The 22,178-nt window shown below is 35.3% G+C and overlaps 2 protein-coding genes across 2 annotated transcripts; one reads left to right on the top strand and one right to left on the bottom strand.

Annotated features, from left to right (window-relative positions):
* Nucleotides 1-246: 246 nt before the first annotated feature.
* Nucleotides 247-11,037, top strand: LOC134249383 (mucin-2-like). Its single transcript, XM_062731746.1, has 3 exons — nt 247-400; nt 8,285-8,527; nt 9,169-11,037. The coding sequence occupies exons 2-3, from the start codon at nt 8,317-8,319 to the stop codon at nt 9,759-9,761; spliced, it is 804 nt and encodes a 267-aa protein (XP_062587730.1). The 5' UTR covers nt 247-400; nt 8,285-8,316; the 3' UTR covers nt 9,762-11,037.
* A 1,653-nt stretch (nt 11,038-12,690) lies between these two features.
* Nucleotides 12,691-13,619, bottom strand: LOC134249381 (rRNA/tRNA 2'-O-methyltransferase fibrillarin-like protein 1). The gene is made up of 2 exons (XM_062731744.1): nt 13,429-13,619; nt 12,691-12,949 (listed from the first exon to the last, which is right to left on the bottom strand). The coding sequence occupies exons 1-2, from the start codon at nt 13,617-13,619 to the stop codon at nt 12,691-12,693; spliced, it is 450 nt and encodes a 149-aa protein (XP_062587728.1).
* Between the last annotated feature and the right edge of the window lie 8,559 nt (nt 13,620-22,178).

The following is a 22,178-nucleotide window of genomic DNA, read 5'->3' as shown; positions in this document are numbered from 1 at the left end:
TTAAACTTTCTTTTTTATTTTGTTTAAATTTTAAAAGAAGTTACACATGCTTTAAATACGTGATATCACTAATAATATTCAGTACATTGTATTTCTGTGCAAACAACTTTGTATAGAGTTGATTTATATAGAATTTTTCATAAAGACATGATTCTCTGGAATTTTAGCAATTTGTGCTAACATTTTATTTTATTTTTTTAAATCATCCTCGGTTATAAATAAGTACAAGAAATTCAAGCTTCGTTGGGACTGCTGTTAAATGGACTAGGTAAACTAAATCGTGATCTACCACGAATAAAAATGTGTGCAAGATGACATTCTTAAAGCTGAAATTTTATTTGTAAAATAATAATGCGAAGAAAGTAAATGAACGACTGGCTTATCTTTCTCCTGGTATAAGGTAAGATAAACGTAATATTTAAATTCAAAAGAAGTTATACACTTAAAGCAGCAAAAAATATATACCCTTTCCCTAGATCATATAGAAGATTTATATATAATGTAGTCCCAGGTTTCTCGAGATATTAGGATGGGCATTTGTTTCCCATGACGGGAGTCATTATTTGAATGAGAATGCTAACTAACTCATTCTTCAGAACTGAATTCAGAAGTGTGACCAAAGGGCTATTTTTTAAAAATAATCAATTTCATAATTTAGGTATATTAACTGAGTCAGTACCCTTCCTGTTTCTGAAAAAAATTGATGGGAAGATAATCTGAAGTCTTAAAGAAGAGATATGTGTCCAAATGTACAAGCATGTCTGAAATTTTATGTACGTAACTTGGTGTCCACAGTGACTGTTTTTTAAATCAAAAAGCTATTCTTTTCTGGTGAATCCTTTTTGAAGTATATAAACACTAGTTTGCATGTTTTATTGCATGACTTATTTCTGCCTTATTCCATTATAATCAGAAAATATATCCAAGGTTACCAATGGACACCGTTACGTACATAAGCACTAAACAAGTAACATATTACTAGAGATTAACAAGTTGTTAAAATATGAAAATAATGTAATCAATAAGATATGATGAAATCATGTTTAATGTTATATTAAATGGAATTTATTCAAAAAGTCACAAATTTTATTTCTAGTTTCAAAAAAGGAGAAATTATGTACGTAACATGGACACCTAATCCGAATCAGGCTTTAAAAAGGAACAAAAAAATATCAAGACAATCGAACACTTGTCTTTAATACTTTTAATATTTCATTTCAAAGCTTAATAATAGACTAGCTTTCAAAGAGAATTAATGCAGACAAGTAAATTGTCAAATGGATTGCTAAATATCCTAGGTCTTCTATTTTGAGTCTTGTGGATATTTGTTTCATTGTTACGAACATAATTCAGTCATTTCTTGTAAATCTGAAAGAAAAAAAAGATATAAAACAAAATACAGCATGATGTAATCAATACATATGCTGTTTAATTATATTTATTATATCTCCTTGAAAAAAAGAGAAACAAGGCAATTAAAGCTCAAATTATGTCACTACTTCAAGTTTTCGTGTGTCCTTTACGAACGTAATTGCGTAAACGATATGGCAATATCAAACAAAATATTCAATAAGTATTCATCCTTTGATAATAACAGAACAAAGCTTACAAATATAGAATAAAATATAGCAAAATGTAACTTTATCATCAACAGATTACACAAATAATGTAAAAACACTTATGTTTGTAACAAGAGACGCGAATCAAGTCAAATGTTAAACCGAAAGTACTCGACTCGGACAGATTTATGCATTTTGTATGGAATCCGGATAGGGCCACGCACTTCATTATCGCACCACCGAGCATCAACTTAAAGGTCGATGGTGCGATAATGCGATAGCGCGATAACGATGAAACGGTGGTGCGATAACGATGAAGCGATGATGCGATAGCGCGATGACGATGATGCTATGGTGCGATAATGCGATGGCGGTGGTGCGATAGCACGATTGAGCGATAGTGAATATCGCTTCATCGTCATCGTACTATCGCACCATCGTCATCGCATCATCGTGTCATCACTATCGCACCATCGCGTCATCGCATTATCGCACCATCGTCATCGCATTGTCGCGCCATAGCATCATCGTCATCGCGCTATCGCACCATCACTTCATCGCTATCGCACCATCGCCTCATCGTCATCGCATTATCTCTTCATCGCACTATCGACCTAAACCTCGATGGTGCGATGATGCGATAGTGAACTGCGTGGCCCTATCCGGATTCCATAATTTTGTATGGTCACAATCGTATGGAATCCGGATAGGGCCACGCACTTCACTATCGCACCATCGAGCATCAACTTAAAGGTCGATGGCGCGATAATGCGATGGCGCGATAACGATGAAACGGTGGTGCGATAGCGCGATGACGATGATGCTATGGCGCGATAATGCGATGGCGAGATAGCACGATTGAGCGATAGTGAATATTGCTTCATCGTCATCGTACTATCGCACCATCGTCATCGCATCATCGTGTCATCACTATCGCACCATCGCGTCATCGTACCATCGCGTCATCGCATTATCGCGCCATAGCATCATCGTCATCGCGCTATCGCACCATCACTTCATCGCTATCGCACCATCGCCTCATCGTCATCGCATTATCTCTTCATCGCACTATCGACCTAAACCTTGATGGTGCGATGATGCGATAGTGAACTGCGTGGCCCTATCCGGATTCCATACAATCGACATATTTTAGTTTCTGATTAATAGCTACATGGTATAAAGATACAATGACTGTATTTATGTGTTAAACATTCACTCAAATTGATACAATATGAGTATACTTAACGAATCTATTATGTACGTAACTTCTTTTTTCCACATGGACACAATGAGCATCGTCATGTTTTCTAGCAGACAGCTGCGCCACCTTTCTACTTTTGTTTTCAATTTATAATTATTCCACTGCTACGGACTTCCTGAGCCAAATTTATGATTTATTGGCTGTTATTTTAGCAATCATACTGAAAGCTATTATGTTCGTAACGGTCAGGACACCAAACATTTTACAATCAGAGATCATTTTAAAATTACAAAACGAACTGAGTTATGTTCATGAAGCATATTGTTAAATATAATATATCAAACATACTCATTAATTAAACAAAGAAATTGAACTTGACAAATTATTTAGTGTTTGTAGAGAGGTGTCAAAAACTTCAATACGTATGGACACAATGCGTTATGAACATAAACCATATATTTTTAAGTTCAGAAAAAAATAATTAGGATAATTTTAGCATGTTTGACAGAAGAAATATATTATTTCATTTATTAGCTAAGACAATGTACACATATATCATCCCAGATGATTTTATTTTTTAATGAAACAATCTCTTTAAGCATATTCGAAAATTATGTCACATTTTCTGTGATTGAAATCCCCTAAATGCAATACAACAATGACCAATATTTTTTTTATTCCTCAACTCACATTCATAAAACTATTTATACTATATCCTTACACAAGTATCAAATCATATCAATATCAATCTATCTGCTAACACATTATTTATCGGAAAATAAAGGAGAAAAGAAATATATTTCAAAAATTCACCAGTATTGAAGAATGAGTTATCTGGAAAATTTATTGTGAGTAAACGCCTTGTAACACTTTAAGACCATTGCTTTTTTTCTGGCGGAAGAAGCATGTAGTATCGTACATCGTTTTATCACATCTCCCAAAATTATTATTGCATAGCTTTATTCTTCACATATGTAGATAAATTCTACCCATGCTTTTAGGGAATTAGCACTCTGTGTACATGTACACTTTGCCCATTCAACTCGTTTTAACAGTGCCCAAGGCCTTTATCCCATTACTATAAACATAGGTAATCAAAGATTACGAAGATCACCTCGACGAATTTAGTCAGTATAAGTAATGCAAATCTCACATCATATTTTTTTTTCAGTATGTGTGCATCCTAACAACAACATTCATGCAAGTTCTGTTTAAGTTAAGGTCTTATAGTTCATTCGGAATTGACCTGTTCCAAAAACAATGTCTTTCATTTCCTATATTCAAGGCAAGTCTGGAATAATCCATCCTTAGAGGAATCATTCATGCAGTTGAAATCATAACAGGCCATATAATCATACAGCTACTCCTAAAGCATTGCCAAGGTCACTCATTTCGAAAATGTAGGCCAGATCAAGCATTCAAAGTAAGTCTGGTATTGTCCATCCCAAGATGCATCATCCATGCAAGTTTTCAAGGTAGGACTTAAAGTTACTTGGGAATGGACGTGCTCCAAAAACTTTAACCTGGTCTCTCATCTGGAAAATGAAGGTCAGATCCAGCATCCGAAGCAAGTCTAGTAGTGTCCATCCCTAGATGCATCATCCATGCAAGTTTGGTCCAGTTATGTCTAATAGTTACTTGGGAATGGACTTACTCCTAAAAATATAACCGGGACGCCAACGCTAACGTCAACGTATGGAGTATAGCATAAGCTCATCTCGACTTCGTCGAGGTGAGTTAAGAATGACAAGATTTATTTACAGCATTTGAAACTTAAATTAAAAAAAATTCAAAAAAGTGCTTGAAGCATATGTACAAAAAGTAACATGTAACTTAAAGGTTACCCTATTTGCATTGCTTCTCAACGTTAAAGGTTACAAGAAACGTTCCCCGGCATTTTAAACTCAATCTATTATATTATACCGGTATACAATTTTTATAAGAATCCCAAAGTGTCGATAAATAAACATGTGCATAGAAGGTTTCAGTTTCTTTTTTCTTTCAGTATATTTTTAAACATATATGTACACTGATGTACCTTGCTGAAATATACAAGGAAGAGAAACACCCCCTTCAAAGTTGTGTAATGTCACTTGAGATAGTTTTTTTTTTTCTTACAGTCATGTAAAAGAAATGTTTTTGGTTAATATCTTATATCATCTGTTTAAAGGATGTTGTGACATAACTGCTATCTGGGGCCCCTTTTTCCACGACAAATTATATTTAACCTACAACGATGTTGGTAGTTTTCAAACATGAGTGAATAAATACGACGCCTTTTGAATATTTTCAATAGTTCAGACACTTTTAATTCTAAGGAATACTGCATTATCTTTGATTTTTTAGACCCTATCACAGCTACATTCGGCCAGGTTTGTGCCAATATTTTCTTTTATGGCAAGAGAATGGGCGGGTCTTAGTACAATAGAGGGATACGCGTGCCCGAGAAGACCTTATATGGCTATTGTTATTATTTCGCACTTAGTCATTGTCCAATCCGATGACAGAACAACAAAACATGCTAGTTTACTATACGTTTACATTTTATCGCAGACACATGGTTTTGGTCAATTTACCTATTGTCCTTTTCTATATTTCAAACTTTTATAATGGTCAGGCAGTGCTGTTTATACTTAATAATACGCATGGATTTTCAGCATTTATGGTTTTTAGGACAAGAAATGCACATGAAACTTGTATTTACCTATACTAGGGAATACGCGTAGACCTAGCGAATTGCTCACCAAACACGTTAAAAAACTTTAAACTAATGTATTTCATGTATATTCTATCAATTGTTTGTAATTGCATATAAATTTTACTGTGGTCTCGGAAATGGTAGATATGTAGATCCCTGTCTGATCTGTGACTCAAATGCATAAAAAATATCAGAAAGCAGTAAAATTCCAAGCATGTTTCCATAATATGTTTGTGGTACTCACTCGTAACGAATTTCTTTAAAGCTGATTGGTCAGTTAGAAAGTATCGCCTGTGCCTCGATTAGCATATGAATTCATTCTTACGTCAGAAAATCTAGTTCCGTCGATCTGTTTCTAATGGGAAAGGCAAACTAGATTTTACAATTTTTTAAAAAATAGCATGTGAGCGCAGTTAGGTACAATTTTCTCCTTTCACATATAGGTAGATTTGAATAAAATACAGTGACCAGCCAAAGTGGAAAATTGTACCTACCTGCGCTCGTATATTTGAAGGGCTTCAAAGAGTGGGGTGGGGTTAAAATGCAATGGGAATTGAATGTAAACATGATACCCCTACCACAATAAAAGATCTATATCTTTCAAATCGCGTGTCTATTTTTGTTAAAAATAGTATTCTATAAAGGTACATATATCAGTGATTAGTTACATACAAAAATTTGAGTAAAATTTAGACATTCAATTTTTTGTCAGTATACGAGGGGCCGCAAGTCACCTCATCCTTTTCGTCCAGGTTGGGTTTTCAATATTTAAGATAATAGGAAAGATTCTAAACCCTGTAATGTCACTGGCTCGTATGCCTAGTTTAACAATTTAAGCGAGAAAATAGCTGATGAAGCGAGGTGGTACACAAAATGGCGTCCTCCCTTTTTCTCCGAGGTACTAATTTTCTAACTGAGTTATTTTCTGTACACAAGCCCCTATGGATCAACTCCTTACTCCGCGACTCTTGAGCAGACGCTCTAACAACTGCGCCACGAAGGCGACTCACCGTAATCGAAGAATCTAGGGGTACTCCTTATAGTTTTTGCTCCGCCCTTCCGTCTGTCTTCCTGTCTTTCCGCACAAAAATATCAACTTTGCCCCTAACTTTTGCTTAGTTAAACTAGATATTTCGTATTTCACACCAAACGTATTTTTTGTGAGAAGACCTTTCTTTAGGCATGTTAGAAAGCAACATTTTGAGCCTTTGAACTTGGAGTTTGGTCCAATTTCTTAACAGTTGGTGCTACAATCTTTATGTTTTATATGTACTATATTCATTTAATTTTTCTATGAGTATAAAGGTGTTTGACCAAATGACCTTGATTTAGTGTTTCCTAAAATTAACATTCCTTTGGACATTACTTCCGTGCGGTAAGACTATAGCTTAAAAATTTTGATTTTTTCCATCTTTAAAAGAATCTTCATCCTAGGTCATAAATTATGAATGGTTTCGGCTTGGACTTTCATTTTTAACAGTTATATTCTTTCTTAGGGTAATAACATTTTTGATTTTTTGACCTTGGTGTTCCATTTGCATTTGAGAAACTTAAGACTAAAAATTGCAGGGGCATCAGTGTTTCATAAAGGTTTTTGAGTTGGGATCATCTTTAAAATGTGCTTTACACTTGAATAAATAAACATCAAAGTCTTGAGCCAGACAAATCCCGTATTTGACTGATTAAAGTGTTTTTTGTGTTTTGAAGCTTAATCCCCAATGTCTATAGAAAAAAATTCTTTAAAAGTAACTAAAATCGAATTTTTCATTCATGAATATACTGCTTGTCATTTATTCAACATTTAAGGTAGGATTCTTCTCATATTTCTAATATTTAAAAATTAATGAAATTTTTACAAAATCAAAAAGACAATACCAGTAAGTGATAGCATCACTGAAATTAAATTTGACCGTTTTATATTAGAGGCAAGGTCAGGTCAAGGTCATTATCTTTTTCCTTGACATTAAGAATAAAAAATAACTTTTGCCAATCATGTGATACCTACTTCTATTTCAAAAGTTTAATGATTGTTCTTTTTGCATAAAAACATATTACTTTATCGGGTCTATAGCATTATAATACCAAATTTAGATAAATAATTTAACTTAACTGGATATTGGCTGATCCGAATTTTCTCTGTTTTTCTTAATTTTTTAGGATATATTAGTTATTTTCATATGCTTCCTATATTTAACTTTTTCTTATTTTCACATATAATAAAGTAGTCTTATAAATGTACAAAATGATACAAAAACAGAAAGTTTTGATCGTTTACTAAGAGAGAAAAAATACTTTTTATGGATTTTTGGTTAAAATCTGCACTTTGATAGGAAGCGTTTAAAAGCTAATAAAGTTCTAGTTTGTTTGAAAAATCATATTTATTTGATATATTTTGAAAGTTTAGTCCCTCATTATTAATCTAACTTACATTTGAAAATTTCTCCAAGACTTCGATTGTGTAAAAATTATAACTAAATTCATTGTTCTATTATAATTTTGAGAGGCAGAAAAGAAGATATTTTCATACGCCACCATTCCACCAAAAATATAGTCCCTCTTAGTTTTCAAACGCAGTTTACCATTTCTATTTAAAGTTGTACAATTGTGATGAGGAAAGAAAAATATGATCTTTTGAATTCCTTAACCCTCAATATATAAGACATATAAGCAAATATACTTTGAGTGTTTCATCTAGTCAGAAACCAGAGAAGAATCCTACCTTAAGATAAAGAAAATTTGCAAACAGCAAAAAAAAAAAAATCTCTTAACATGTTAGCGCCATTTAAGTGAATATATTATTTGCCACTTTGGATTACCATCATTTAGGTTACCAAGATCACAAAGAGAGTAAAGGAACCATGAAAAGCTTCCTATCTTTTGTTACACTGATAATGTACTGGTACCAACCAGTCCAATGTCAACCACGTCCTGAATGTGCTCCTGATTATCCTAATCGACCCCCTGACTGCCCAGTGTGTCCACCAGAGGGATGCAGGTCCTCTACGATGGATATAGCTACACGTACTCCTATTGAGAATGTTACATCTACCTCAACAGAAAAAACACAATGTAGGTTCATTATCATCTAATAGCGTGTTGGGTGTGAATATATTATTATTATTATTATTATTATTTACATTTTATTTATAACATTGAAAAAACTGTTTATGGTATATTTGAATAGAAAGACATGAATACGTAAACGAGAAGGGAGATACATGTACGATGTAACGAATGACAATAAACATGATAAATCGTACATTTTAATTGTGACATATACATTATCCTTGTTTATATATTTCTTAACAATTCCAGATCTAGACTTTGTCGCATATCTGCGGTGATTTTCTTTGATCTTTTTGTGGTGATATATCCCATATCACATATGCAATAATACTTTCCACGCCCCGTCATATATCACTGCGGAAGGCATAAATCAGGTCAAATTTTTTTAATATTGAGTTTTGACACTCTCAATGAAATTTACGTCATCAGACATGCGACAAGTTGCTTACATCATAGATTGCCTCGTACTATTGATTATATCGTTTTCATGGGTGCATAGGAAATCTCAGAACTCTGCCCTCATTTCCACGCCCCATGAAAACGATATAATCAATACTACTCGGAATCTATGATGTAACCTATACATACATTATTAAATTACGTTGTTGTGGTATTATATCAAGATTTTTTTTAAAAATTCACAGTTCAAACTGATGACCCAGATAATGGAGGAGGAGATGGAGGAACTCGCTGGGAATGTGCCCCAGATAATCTTAACAGACCCCAAGACTGCGTAACAACTACTCCAGCTCCAATATCAACCAGCAGAACTACAACTCCACTAACAACTACTCGCCCGGAATGTGCCCCAGATAATCCTAACAGACCCGAAGACTGCGTAACAACTACTCCAGCTCCAATATCAACCAGCAGAACTACAACTCCACTGACAACTACTCGCCCGGAATGTGCCCCAGATAATCCTAATAGACCCCAAGACTGCGTAACAACTACTCCAGCTCCAATATCCACCAGCAGTACCACTACTCCATTAACAACTACTCGCCGGGAATGTGCCCCAGATTATCCTAACAGACCCCAAGACTGCGTAACAACTACTCCAGCTCCAATATCCACCAGCAGAACCACAACTCGCCAAACAACTACTCCAGCTCCAATACCCACCACAAACAACACAGGGCGTCCCATTGTTGTTGATGGGCACAGTTCAGCTGGTCGAACAGTGGCCGAAATTTTACCCCTTATATCCCTGTTTTCTATCCTTTTATTTCTTTAATTATATTTTCGATTTGCAAGAGCGGATATTATAAAGACGTATCTAAATTCGTTCTTATTTTGTACATAGATTCTTCTATGATATCTTGTTAATATTTAAAAACATAGTACATATTTCATTTTTCTTTTTATCATTTTCAGTCGTTTTTATAAACTTTACGTCAGTCACTTTTATTCCAGTAAAATGTTCTATTTTGAAAACTACCAGGAACGATAACTCTTTAATCTGTAAATTAATTCAAAAGGTCTCAAAACGAAGCTTGAAAAGTATTTCTTTTCATGCAACAATTTTCATTTTATACCTTTCGATGTGCTTCACTGTTCTTTGAAGTTCTCAGAAAGGTTTTATTAAAGGTCGAAATTTTTACCCCATAAAAGTATTTTAAAATGACACATTTAAAGTAATTGAGGTTCATTTTATTCTGACCAAAGATATCAATGTTTATCAATATGATATGAAATTAGAAGTAATTTATGGTGTTCTGCAATTATAGAAAAATCTGTATACACTTAGCATTGTAAAATGATCGAAGTAAATAGAAGAAATTAATGTACCTTAAGTGTATAAAAATTGTGCAGTTTCTTCAAAAGCCTGGGTACCTATGATTTTTATTTCTAAAATGTGGTTGTTGATCAAACTTGATATGGAAAATGCATAGTAGATGTTTTAATTCGCATTTCCTGAATATTTATTTTGAAATTTACTAATTTTCCCTTATAAAATGATTAACTTTAAAGATGGAATTGGAAAAATTACCGTGTGTTACTCTGACAAGTCAGACATTTTTGTGAGCATTTGAAATATTTAATGGAAGCCAGAAAAATTTATAAGTAGGACACAGCGACCTTTGCAGTTAACACACATCCATCGTCTGATACATTTACCCAAGGGTGATTTCGTCTTTCACCTACCGCACTTTAACGTAGTCATCTGGCTTTTCCCTTTATTCTATAACACTCGGAAGTCGAGAGTTACCCGTTAAGTGTCGTTTTTGCATCACTTCCGTAATTTCTGCTTTGATATTTCCAAATCTTGGAGCATTTTTCATGTTTACGCTGCATACTCGAATTATTGTGGAATGCCTGGGCAATTAAATAGCACGATTAAAGACAGAAATATCTAACGAAACAAGATATCATGACACATTTTGGTGACATGTAGTAGGTATATGATATCTTAGGCCCGATTTTCGAGAGGGGTATCCGATGTAAACAAATGGAAGTGAATTACCTTCTCTATTTTATAACCATTCGTAGGCATACTCGATGAAATAACCCTGTCGCTAAGTCAGACACATAATGACAATCCCATTTTTTAATGACAAACTTATGCAATTACGGAGAATGCACTGCCTTTTCTGCAAATCTTAGTCAATTACTGACCCTTTTATTGTCGGTACTGATAAACGTAGAAAAGTGTTGACAATCTTAGTCAACGCTGATAAACTTATCGTAGAAAATTACTGACTCGTTTACCTCTTCTGTTGAAAAACTTATACAATTGACATTTACTGATAGAACTGTCCCTGCTGTTCTTGCTCTCGGGGAGCTTGTAGTGCTGTGAAAATGTGTTATTATTCTTTAAAAGTAAGGAATAGTCTTATATTTTGAAGAAATTACAGTTCCTAGACAGTTCATTCTTTTTAACTTAAAATTTATAACTGATATCTGTAAAATAATTCATAACAAATAGCATTTACTATTAACTATGTGTAAATTAGGTTTAAAAAAAAATAATGCTTAAAATCCCTGTTCCAATTAAAAAAAAATAAAATCAATCATCAAATAAGTTTTTATTTATTCCTTTGCAGACTGATACCCACCTTAAGGGACTCCGACCCTCAGCCAGGAAGGACAACTCTTTCATTTATAATTTAATTCAAAAGTCTTTAAACAAAGCTTGAAAATTAAATCTTTTCATGCAACAATTTTCATTATATGCCCCTCACTGAGCTTTAAGGTTCTTTGAACTTCTCAGAAAGGTCTAATTAAAAGTAGAAATTTTTATCCCGTAAAAGTATTTTTAGATACCAATGTTTATTAACATGATATGAAATTAAATGTGATTTACTGAGCTTTGCAAAGAACATTGAAGCACATTGAGAGGCATATAATGAACATTGTTGCATGAAAAGATTTAATTTTCAAGCTTCATAAATATTTTGAGACTTTTTAAATTAAATTATAAATCAAAGAGTTGTTCTCCTGGCTGAGGGTCGGAGTCCCTTAATTGTACAGTTTGCAATATTTCCTTTTCACAATTGGAATAACAGTGTTTATATTATATAAATTTTCTTTTTATCAATAAGACAGACACTTCTTGTTAAAAAAAAATATCTAAGACTTACATAATTATTCATATATATCGTTGTTTGCGTTTTCCTGTTTTAATTAATAATAAGGGAGGGTCCAACTCAATGAGAGAGATTCAAAATATATAACTGAAGCAGACTTTTGCTTATCACTGTTAAATAAATTTATTGTAAAGCATTTTCTCTTATTATTAAACTAAAACAAAACATATTAATGTTTGATATGTTTTTTCTGTAGTTATAGATGTATTGGTATTAAATTTTGTATTCCTATATTTAATTCTATTTCATAAAAGGAGGTAGGGGATGGTAAAGTAACAGAGTATAGGAGTATTAATCATGTTCCTCAACCCTCTCTCCTTTCCCTATCCTCTCCTTATCCCCTTCAATACACTTCTCTTTAATCACCCATCTCTCTCCCAACCCTCTCATCTCCTGTCCCTTCCCTCGACCACCCCATCTCTTCTCCCATATCCAGTCGCTCCTCTCACATACTCCTCATCACATCCATCCCCTCACCCATGCCTCTCCTCATCCATTCCTCTCCCTTCATCTTGCCAATCCCTCTCTCTTCCGTGTCCCTCCCCTAGTCAATTCATATTCCCTCCGTGCCAATCTCTATCCCCTTTCCTCCCTCCCATCGACCATCCCTCTTCCCTTCCACATCCATCCCTTTACCCATCCCCTTTCCTCCTGTTTCCCCATACTGATGCTTCTTCCTTTCTCTGCATGTCCCTTCCTTCGACCATTTCTCCCCCTTCTCTCCCCTCGCCCATCCCTATCACCGTTCCCTCTTCCAACATCCCTCTTCCCATCCCTTTCCTCACCCATCCCTCTCACCTTCTCTCCCCTCGCCCATTTCTCACCCTCCCCTCCCCTCGCCTATACGTCTTCCCAGACATCCCATTTCCCCAATCTGATTAAAATCAGATCCTCGATCCGCTTCTTTATTTTTATGGTCGCTACACCATGAAAAAAAGTAGTGGATCGAGGATCTGATTTTAATCATATTGCCCTCTTTCCATCCCTCCTTTCATCCAACCTTCTATTTTTTCCATCCCTCCCCTAACCCATCCCTCTCCTTATCCATCCCTCTCCCTTCTCCATCCTTCATCTCGCCAATCCCTCTCTATTCCTCGTCCCTACCATAGGCGTAGGAACCGCCATTATATAGGCATTGAAAATTAAAGTTTACCTTTTTTTGTTGGTTTAGCCCCCCTCCCCAACCTTCAATTAGCCCTCCTACCACACTTTCGATTTGCTTCCGATGCCTATGCCTAGCCTAGCAAATTCCTCTCCCCTCCCCCGCCAATTTCTGACCCTTTCCTCATTCCCCTTGCCCATCCCTCCCCTTACATCTCTCCCTCCATGCCCTCACCCATCCCCCTTTCCTTATGTCTCCCCTCCCTGCCCTTTCTCCCCACACCCATTTCTGCCCATCCCCCTTCGCCCATCCCTATCCCTGTTCCGTATTCCCAGTAATCTCTTTTCCCTTCGCTATCCCTTTCTTTACCTATCCCTCTCCCCACCCCTCTTCCCTTGCTCATCCCTCTTCCCTTCCCTTCCTCCCTAATATCTCCACGATCCCTCCCTCCTTTCCTTCCCAATCTCTCCCGTCCATCTCTCTCTCCCCTTCATTCACTACCCCATTTCTGTTTCAACATATCCATCTCCCCTTCCTCCCTCCCCTTTTGTCGGCCGCCCTTCTCTGCTTCCCTCACAATCCCTCTTCCCGTTCAGTGGTATAAAAGAAATTGCGAATAAGAGATGGGTTCCCCAAAGCGTAACAGATGGACATACAGACAGACGGACGGACACCCCGATTATTATATACTCTTACACTTGTCAAGCGGGGGAGGGGGTATAAGTAAAGGTACTGTAGGCACTAAGCTCACTAAATGATACCCCCGCCTTCTAAATGATTATGATGGCAAAGCCGATGTTTTGATCTGGGACACTTGAAATAAGTGTGTCTATGAATCTCTGAAAGTATCATTAAGTATTTATTTAGTGGTATACGAGGAGTTGCGAATAACACACCCCTACTAATGTTATTGTGATTTGAATTCAAGACACGTGGTTTAGGTTTACCTATTCAAAGGTTATACGGTAGAACCGGTTTATAAATAAAATTGGCAGTATTATTGTTTTACAAACAGCGTGACAGTTTGCTTTATGGGGCGTGCTAAAATTTTGTGTGCTGATTTTCATTTTATTCATCGATTGGATGCTTTTTTTTTTCAATGGAATCAATACTAATTTGCATATGAAACTCAGAATACAACAATGTCCTGAGTATACTGGCCAATCACATTGAATGATTGTTCACCAGTGCGCATTTGTACTCACCAGCAACACGTGGTCAGTCGTTTTCTGTCCTCAAAAAAAGCATGTATTATACATGTATTTGTTATGATTTGACCGGATGGTTTTATATACGTATATGAAATTCAAAGAACAGAATTAGTAAGGCTACTCTGCAACTGTTGTACTATGTAGCTATCAATATCATCATTATAGGTTGTAAAACTTGCTTTTTCCGTCCAGGTGTAACTGTTGTTTACTGCATGCTAGTAAACATGTCATTCAATACGATTGGTCAGTATTGTGACCAGTGGTATTGTTGGGTTCTATGTTTCATATGCAGTCTTATTGATTCCATTGAAATCAAAAATCCAATCGATGAGTAATATGATAATCAGCAAACGAAATTTTAGCACGCCCTATAAAGCAAACTGTCACGCTGTTTGTAAAACAATAATAAACAGGAAATTGCTATAGTCTGTTTCTTCTGAAAACATGTCCTGTGAAAAATGTGTTTCCGTACCTTTCTGAAAGACTTTCATGATTTTCAACAGAAATTAATGGGTGGCTTAAAAAGGGGAGGGGGGGGTAAATAACAATTAATACATCTTATCTTAGTTTACTGCAAAAATTACAGCTCACTAACGACCGATACGCTGGTAAAAAAAATGTATACATCATCTACACTGACAAACCTTTGTTTGCCTTATACGGCTATTGCTATTAATGCGCACAGAGGATCTTACCACGAGCAACTGACCAATTGTTGATTGAATACGTTTAGGCCAAATACATCTTTACATGTTACTTCGAACACGTGGTTCAGGTCAATCTATGATCATGTCAATGGAGTGCAAAATCAAAGAAATGTTCTTATGAACAAAATGCAAACATTAGAAACTATGAAAAATATCACGGGAGTTTTCAATTTGTATGTTTAATACAATCTTTACGTAGTGTCAAGTTCAGAACACCAGCACTTCAAACGAGCAGCTTCTCGTGTGCATTTAAATGGACAAAACTATACTCGTGATCACGTATGTTGTCGAGATAATCCACCTGACAATTGCATTCACCGATAGTACAATAAAGGAATTTATCAGGCGTAAAATTCCTGTAGTATTCCTATAGTAACCCATAATGCAATTCTCATTCATCTGATTTGTCAGTTTAAAGCTGACATGAATTCTTAAAAACGCAACTTTTTCATTTATGTACGACTTGTTTCATACCAACTATGGCCGTATTCCGCCATATTTCTCTCAGATACCTTGTCTTATTGTAACGATATATACCCGAATGCCCTCGTTACACTTGAATGATTTTTTGGCTTGGCTATCGACTTGTGCACATCTCCGATAGTAAAACATTTGAAAACACATGGATTGATCAAGACATTTCAAAACCACACAACATAATAATCATATTTCTGAATAATTATAGATTTGAATCAAATGTAATAAAAAAAGAAAGAAAATGCAAGTTTGAAAGAAAGATTTAGTTGCACGAGTACGCATTTTTACACTGCGCCAATTTATGCAGAATAAACATGAAATAAAAATCACTAAAACCCGTAAACACACTTTGAAATTATTATCATTTGAATGGAACAAAACCATCAGCGTCTTTGATTTGCAGGTCTTATACAGACTTTGATGCATGTCGAGAAAACGCGTCGAACGCTGTAAACGCACCCATACCTGGTAATAAGATCACTGCATCGGTTCGAAGATGTGCACAAGTCAAGTGATATACACCCTGAATTCCATTTATTGAAATATGCATCATAAAAAAGAAATAAACTCCATAAAAACTCAATAAACACACTGTATCTACTCCGTACAGTCTAGCGCGTCGATACACTTAGTCCGTGCTGATCAGATTTTGGTCAGGGAAAATATCACAAGTGGAAAAGAGTGGTATTTGCGCGGCTGAAATGGGGGGGGGGGATCTAAAGTATAATTATAACGGCTTCATAAGGTATAACTGAAAATTGTCTATCTAGTTCTAATAAACATTCTTTATATAGTCTGCAGTTGTTTTGCATCGCAAAATTCATTTGTCAATTACAACTGCTTATTTTAGTACTAATCTCAAATCTAAACCAAGTGATTTGATATACGGTAAATATTTAGTTCAAGACTTGAAAACATTTAACCAGAATACAAAAGTTTATGTGTGTATCTGTACGTTCTTTAACACACACGCGGAAAAAACATCCCCCTTTTAGACTGATATTGAGGCATTTGTATTTTAAGGGGGGGGGGGGCAGAAATAATTGACATGGCCGTTACCTAAATATTCTTGGAAGACAGACATTTCTGCCAATTCCATTTTTGAAGATTTTTTATTGTCTCACTCCGACCACAAAGTATGAACATTTTTGCGGAATGTGCATGGCTGTTTTATAATTATTAAAGGAAGTCTTTCGAGAATTCAGTATCCCTGTCTGACAGTCTAGTTTTTTAAAAAATAAAAATAATTTCTGTTGCAATATTTGGGAGATACTTTTAAAAACCTTGGTAGGGAAACTTGAAACCTGGTGGAATACAGATAATTTTTAATTACTCTTTTATTCATTGAACTCTCTCGCTTTCTCTCCTCCTGTAACCATCTGTAAGCGCAATAATAGATATAAAATCATATCTATTTTGTGCTGTACCATTTATTAGATCTTGGGACAGATCAAAGATTTTTTTTTGTCAGGCGGGGATGTCGAAACTTGTTCAAAAATTGAAATAATAATTTTACTTTTGACAAGAAAATAAACCTAAACGCCGAAATTGAAAGGAAAATACATGTAAACGTGAAGTCTACATCATAGGAATGGGAACATTGGGAACTTTCTCAAATGCAAGTACCTTCTCAGGTAAGGAATCTGGACAAAAATTATTTAGACAAGAGGTATAAAAAAGCTAATTTTTGGTAGAATGTGGAACTCTCATCGGCAGTTTGCTTTCCCTTCCTATATGCTTCGACTATTAATAATTTATATCCAACCCAGATATTTCTTGACATGCAAAAAAAGACCCCCGTAAACTCGCCCAAACTTCAAAACCTATTTCGGTGAGTGGGTGGGGGGGGGGGGGGGTAGCCGACGACTTCGAATGCTTCAAACCTTAGCCTTTTCATACCAATTTAACACAAATTCGCGTTTACCAGGGAGTCTGCGTTTTCCGAGGGGGTTCCTACGTAACTTTTTTTCTTGCTTTAGTAAATAAATTTAATAACCTTGCAAATCCCAGGGTAGGGGGGGTCCTAATCCCCTCTAGATCCGCGCATGGCACTCGTGCATAGAATCACAACACAGCCACTTCAATTTATATTGATGGGGGACCTCCAACATCAGTTGACAAGCAAAAAAAAAAAAAAAAAACAAAACAAACACAAAAAACAAAACAAAAAAAAACCTAAGCACCACACTCTATACAATCCTTTTTGGTAGGGGATAAAGGAGGCTTCCTGTAACTTTTCTGTTCAGTACATTACTTTTGAATGCTTGAATCTGCGTATTTTCCTGCAAACAAAAAATGTGGAGGGAGCTTCCAAATCAAAATTTTGATTTATTTTAAAACTGCAGCAAAGATTATTCTCAGAAAAAGTGAGCCCCCCCCCCCCTCCCATCTGCCCATCTGCATACTACGGGAACATTTTAAGCCTTTATCTTTACCGAATCGAAATATTTCATGCATACTTCTTAAAGTTAGTTACTTCTGAAAATGGTTCAAAAATGGTAAAAAAAAAGTTCGCTGGAATCTTCCTTGCATGTTACTTGTGGGTGGTCGAAGCCCTTAGACAGGGTTACCAAGACAAGATAGAATTTGTCCCCATTGTAATTTAAAAGAACTCAGAGGTGAATTTCATTACATACTAAAGTGCAGCTCGCTACTTTCAGAAAGAATGCTATGCTTAACAGAAAAAAAGCATAAAATTTCAGAATGTGATTAATTTTAAACACATTATGAATAACAATAAACACTGTTTCCTGAGAAAATATTGCTCGTTTATAAAGAAAAAAAAATAAAATATGCCCCCCGCCTATATTCCCATACTTCACATTTATAGCAACGTACAATTTTTTGGTTTAGTTTCTTATTCACGCATGCTTTATAGATCTACTGTTATGTATAAAATCACCTAAATATTTTGTGATTTTTGTAAAATGGAGAAGAGATTCAAATAGTTGATTGAAAAATGATTGAAGGTACGCGGAGGAAAGCAAATCTGCGAAAATCTACAGATCTAGAGAACTGAAAGGACAGAGATTTTTTTTATTTCTTCAAATTATTCATATTGATATTATTAGACGTATAAATATCTGTACTCTATATTACAGAAAAAAACATTCTCTCTCTCTCTCTCTCTGTCTCTGTATGTGTGTACAAAAATAAAGGCCGGGGGTTCCAATCCGTGGAACCCCACTCCACCTCTGGATCCGCCAATGAATTCTATTTTGATTATTCATGTACCATAGAATCAAACTCGTTTATTGTATATAAAATTATGAAAATAAGTTTAAATCAAGTTATATAAGGTCTTTATTTAAAATAAATAAATAAATAAATAAAGCCAATACACATTATTTATAATGAAAATATTTGATCGTTAAAAAAATCCGATCTTTTTCAGAGAGCGTTATGCATTTTTTTTTACCCCCCCCCCCCTTTCACGGGAGAATCTCGTCAAAGGATGAATGATTCGTAATGTTGCATGCTATAAAATAAATTTAATGTAATTAAGCCATGTCTAAAAATTTTGTTTACATTTACATATACAGACAAGAGTAATATTCATTTTTGAAAAAAAAATTGCACTTTTTCAGTCAACCAAAATACCAGTAAGCTTTCCACCTTTGAAATTTCCCCTGACCAAATAGACTATCGTCGTGGACCACGTGTGTCCAAGTGCTATGTGGTGACAATTTTTACTGTTCAGTTAGCAATGGATTACATGAATTCTGAGATGCATATTTCAATAAAAGTAAAATAGGATATTTCTTTCGACATGTGCACATCCCTGTAACGATAGCAGTATTCAGGTAAATATCCTTATCATTGCATTCGATGCGTATTCTCGACCTGCATGCGTGCATATCCAAACGGCTTTTGCTGTTTTCCGTGTTATTTTTTCTAAATTGCAGCAAATGCATTCAAAAGTAATTTACTTCTCAGTATAGTTCTAGTTTTTGTTAACTTTTAAATCATGTATTTGTCAGTTTATGGATTTATGACAACTATGCTATCGGAGATGTGTACATGTCGACAGCCAGGCTAGAAAATCACTCAAGTGAAACAAATGCACCAGGCTTTATATAACAGGTACAGGTGGCCAAAAATTTTCAAGTAAATATGGCGGAATCGAAGAAATATGGCGGACAAAGGCGTACAGGAATGTAGTAAGTCGTACAAAGATGAAAAAATGATGCCTTTTTAAGAGTTCATGTCAGCTTTAAGTCACATTGGTGACTCATTTGCTAATTTGACGCCTAAAAATAAAGTCCCGGTTCCCATACAAAATATTTGTCCAAAAACAAATTTTAATTCATGACAGCAGAAAATTGTATCATAGAGAATACTTATAATTTAAACTTGAATGAATTCAAGAAAGATCGATTGAAGAACATTTCTACGGAATAATATTATAGGGTGGTGAAAACTAAAACGCAACATAACTTTTCTGTTTACCATGTCTCCACGTGCTAGTCACTTTCAGAGCTACTCGTAACTCATCGGGTTTTATAATTTGCAGAACACCGAAAAATAAAAGGTTCCGAATACATTAGTAGGGGTGAACAGATCGGTACTCCAACGCGTAACAGACATCACGATCACTATATACACTCACTTTTCAAATGGGAGTATAATAAATGCATATGGTGAAATCTGCTCAGATTTGCATAAAGTGAATGTGAAGTTCATAAACAAGTTTATCATATGCAGACGTCCCTTAAATGTATACACTGTAAATATTCTTTAAACGTCTTTAAACAGAAGTGAGATAAGATACCGAGGAGAAGTAAGCCTCTTGTCATTATTACACGCAGTTGGGGGCTGGACCCCCTCCCCCTTTCAATTTATTTTCTTTTTAAATCTGGGATCGACACACCTTTTTCCTGGTTTGACAGTCTAATAAGCATAACTTGATATCGATAATGTAACGCTTTAGTCTCTATAAGCCGTTTTTAAAATGCATCGTTTTCGATTACATAAAAGAGTGCTCTCTTTTTATATACCAGTCGAAAACGATATATTTAAGATGCAAATACAGGCTGTCGCAAAATTAAACTGACATATTTCGTACACATTATTAATAATACGCCTCTACCTTTTTTGCAAATATAGACATCGTATAGGTATCAAACATTAGGGCATAAGTTTAACCACCCCCCTTTCAAGAGGCACGTTAAAGTGTAGTCGAAGAAGGGTAAGTGGTAGTGTTTGAAAAAAAAAATGGTACTGAAAGAATTTCGACCCCCCCCCCCCCCCCGCAATAGGATTTCCGTGTTAGGACAATAGACACAATAGACACATTTTTCTTTTTTTTTTTTTGGTTGTCAAGTTTTTTCCCGTTCGAAATTTTTCTCTCTTTCACCTACCCCACTTTCAATTTGCTTCCGACGCCAATTTTTCTTTAAGGTTGTTTTCGCCTTGCCATGGAGTTGTGTGCATAGCATTAAACATCAGTGTTTCACAATTAACATTGACACTTGAAATTATTATCAAAGTAACTGTGTGTTATTTAAGAAATCACTGTATAGCTAGGAGGGTATGCCAGGGCATCAACAATATGGCATACTCTCCTAACTAGACAGTGATTCCTTATATTTCCATTTTTACTTGAAATAACAATCTTAAAATAAAGGGAAACACCGTCTAATTTAGTAGATTTGTTATGCACAAGGCATTCCATTTTATTTTCCATTGCCCCGCCCCATGACGTCAAATTTTGCTATAAAAAAATAGTCCCATATAAACGCGAAACAAATTTAATGATTCTTCAGTTATACTGCGGTCAAATATCAACATTTATATAATAAACAACAATTTAGGCTGTCGGAAGCACGAACACGTGTATAGGCCCTAGGTCTTTTCTCCGCCGCCATATTGAATGCAATGTTGCAGTTGATGAAACGGGAGTTGGACAGCATGGTCATGAGAAAGAACTGTGTGTGTTAAAATAACAGAGGACGTTGAATTGCTTAAGAAGTTTGATGGTAATGACTGTGAGACGATGTCTGTATCGGATGATGGAGTGCAGATCTAGGGTATGTGGCAAAGCCGATTTCTCCACGTGGTTCAGATGGGCTGTTTACCATGTTTACGGAAGTGAAGTTCTCGGTCTCCTGCTCTGTGATAGTGGACAGTGTTGCGCTAGTGACTTGCTTTTAATCCGATGATTCATTGTTTATTTTGTTTGTAAAAAGATATATCTTATCTAGTTACTTAGTAAACAATTAAACAAAACATCTTTTTTTCTTCAGTGTATTTATACGCCACTCATACATGCAAGTTTTACGTTTGACCTTTCAGTAGTAATTCAATAGAAAAATTTACATGCCACAGGAATCACGGTGAAATGAACAAGATTCACTTTTGTAGTGTTTATCATAGGGAAAACAATTGGAAATGGAAATATAATGTTATCATTCGAAACATGGATGTTTATAAAAGAGATAATGAAATAAAGTTTAAGAATAGCTGTTTCAATGTTATTCTGCAAGCTGTGTATACCACGACGAGAGTCTTCATTTTAATTTTTATATTTGTTAAGATTTTTTTTTAATTGCACATTTTAAAATTTGT

The sequence above is a fragment of the Saccostrea cucullata genome, unplaced genomic scaffold (assembly GCF_032062105.1).
Source record: "Saccostrea cucullata isolate Sc308-1 unplaced genomic scaffold, CSIRO_AGI_Scuc_v1 ctg1452, whole genome shotgun sequence".
Lineage (NCBI taxonomy): Eukaryota > Metazoa > Mollusca > Bivalvia > Ostreida > Ostreidae > Saccostrea > Saccostrea cuccullata.
This window is presented reverse-complemented; position numbering and strand designations above follow the sequence as displayed.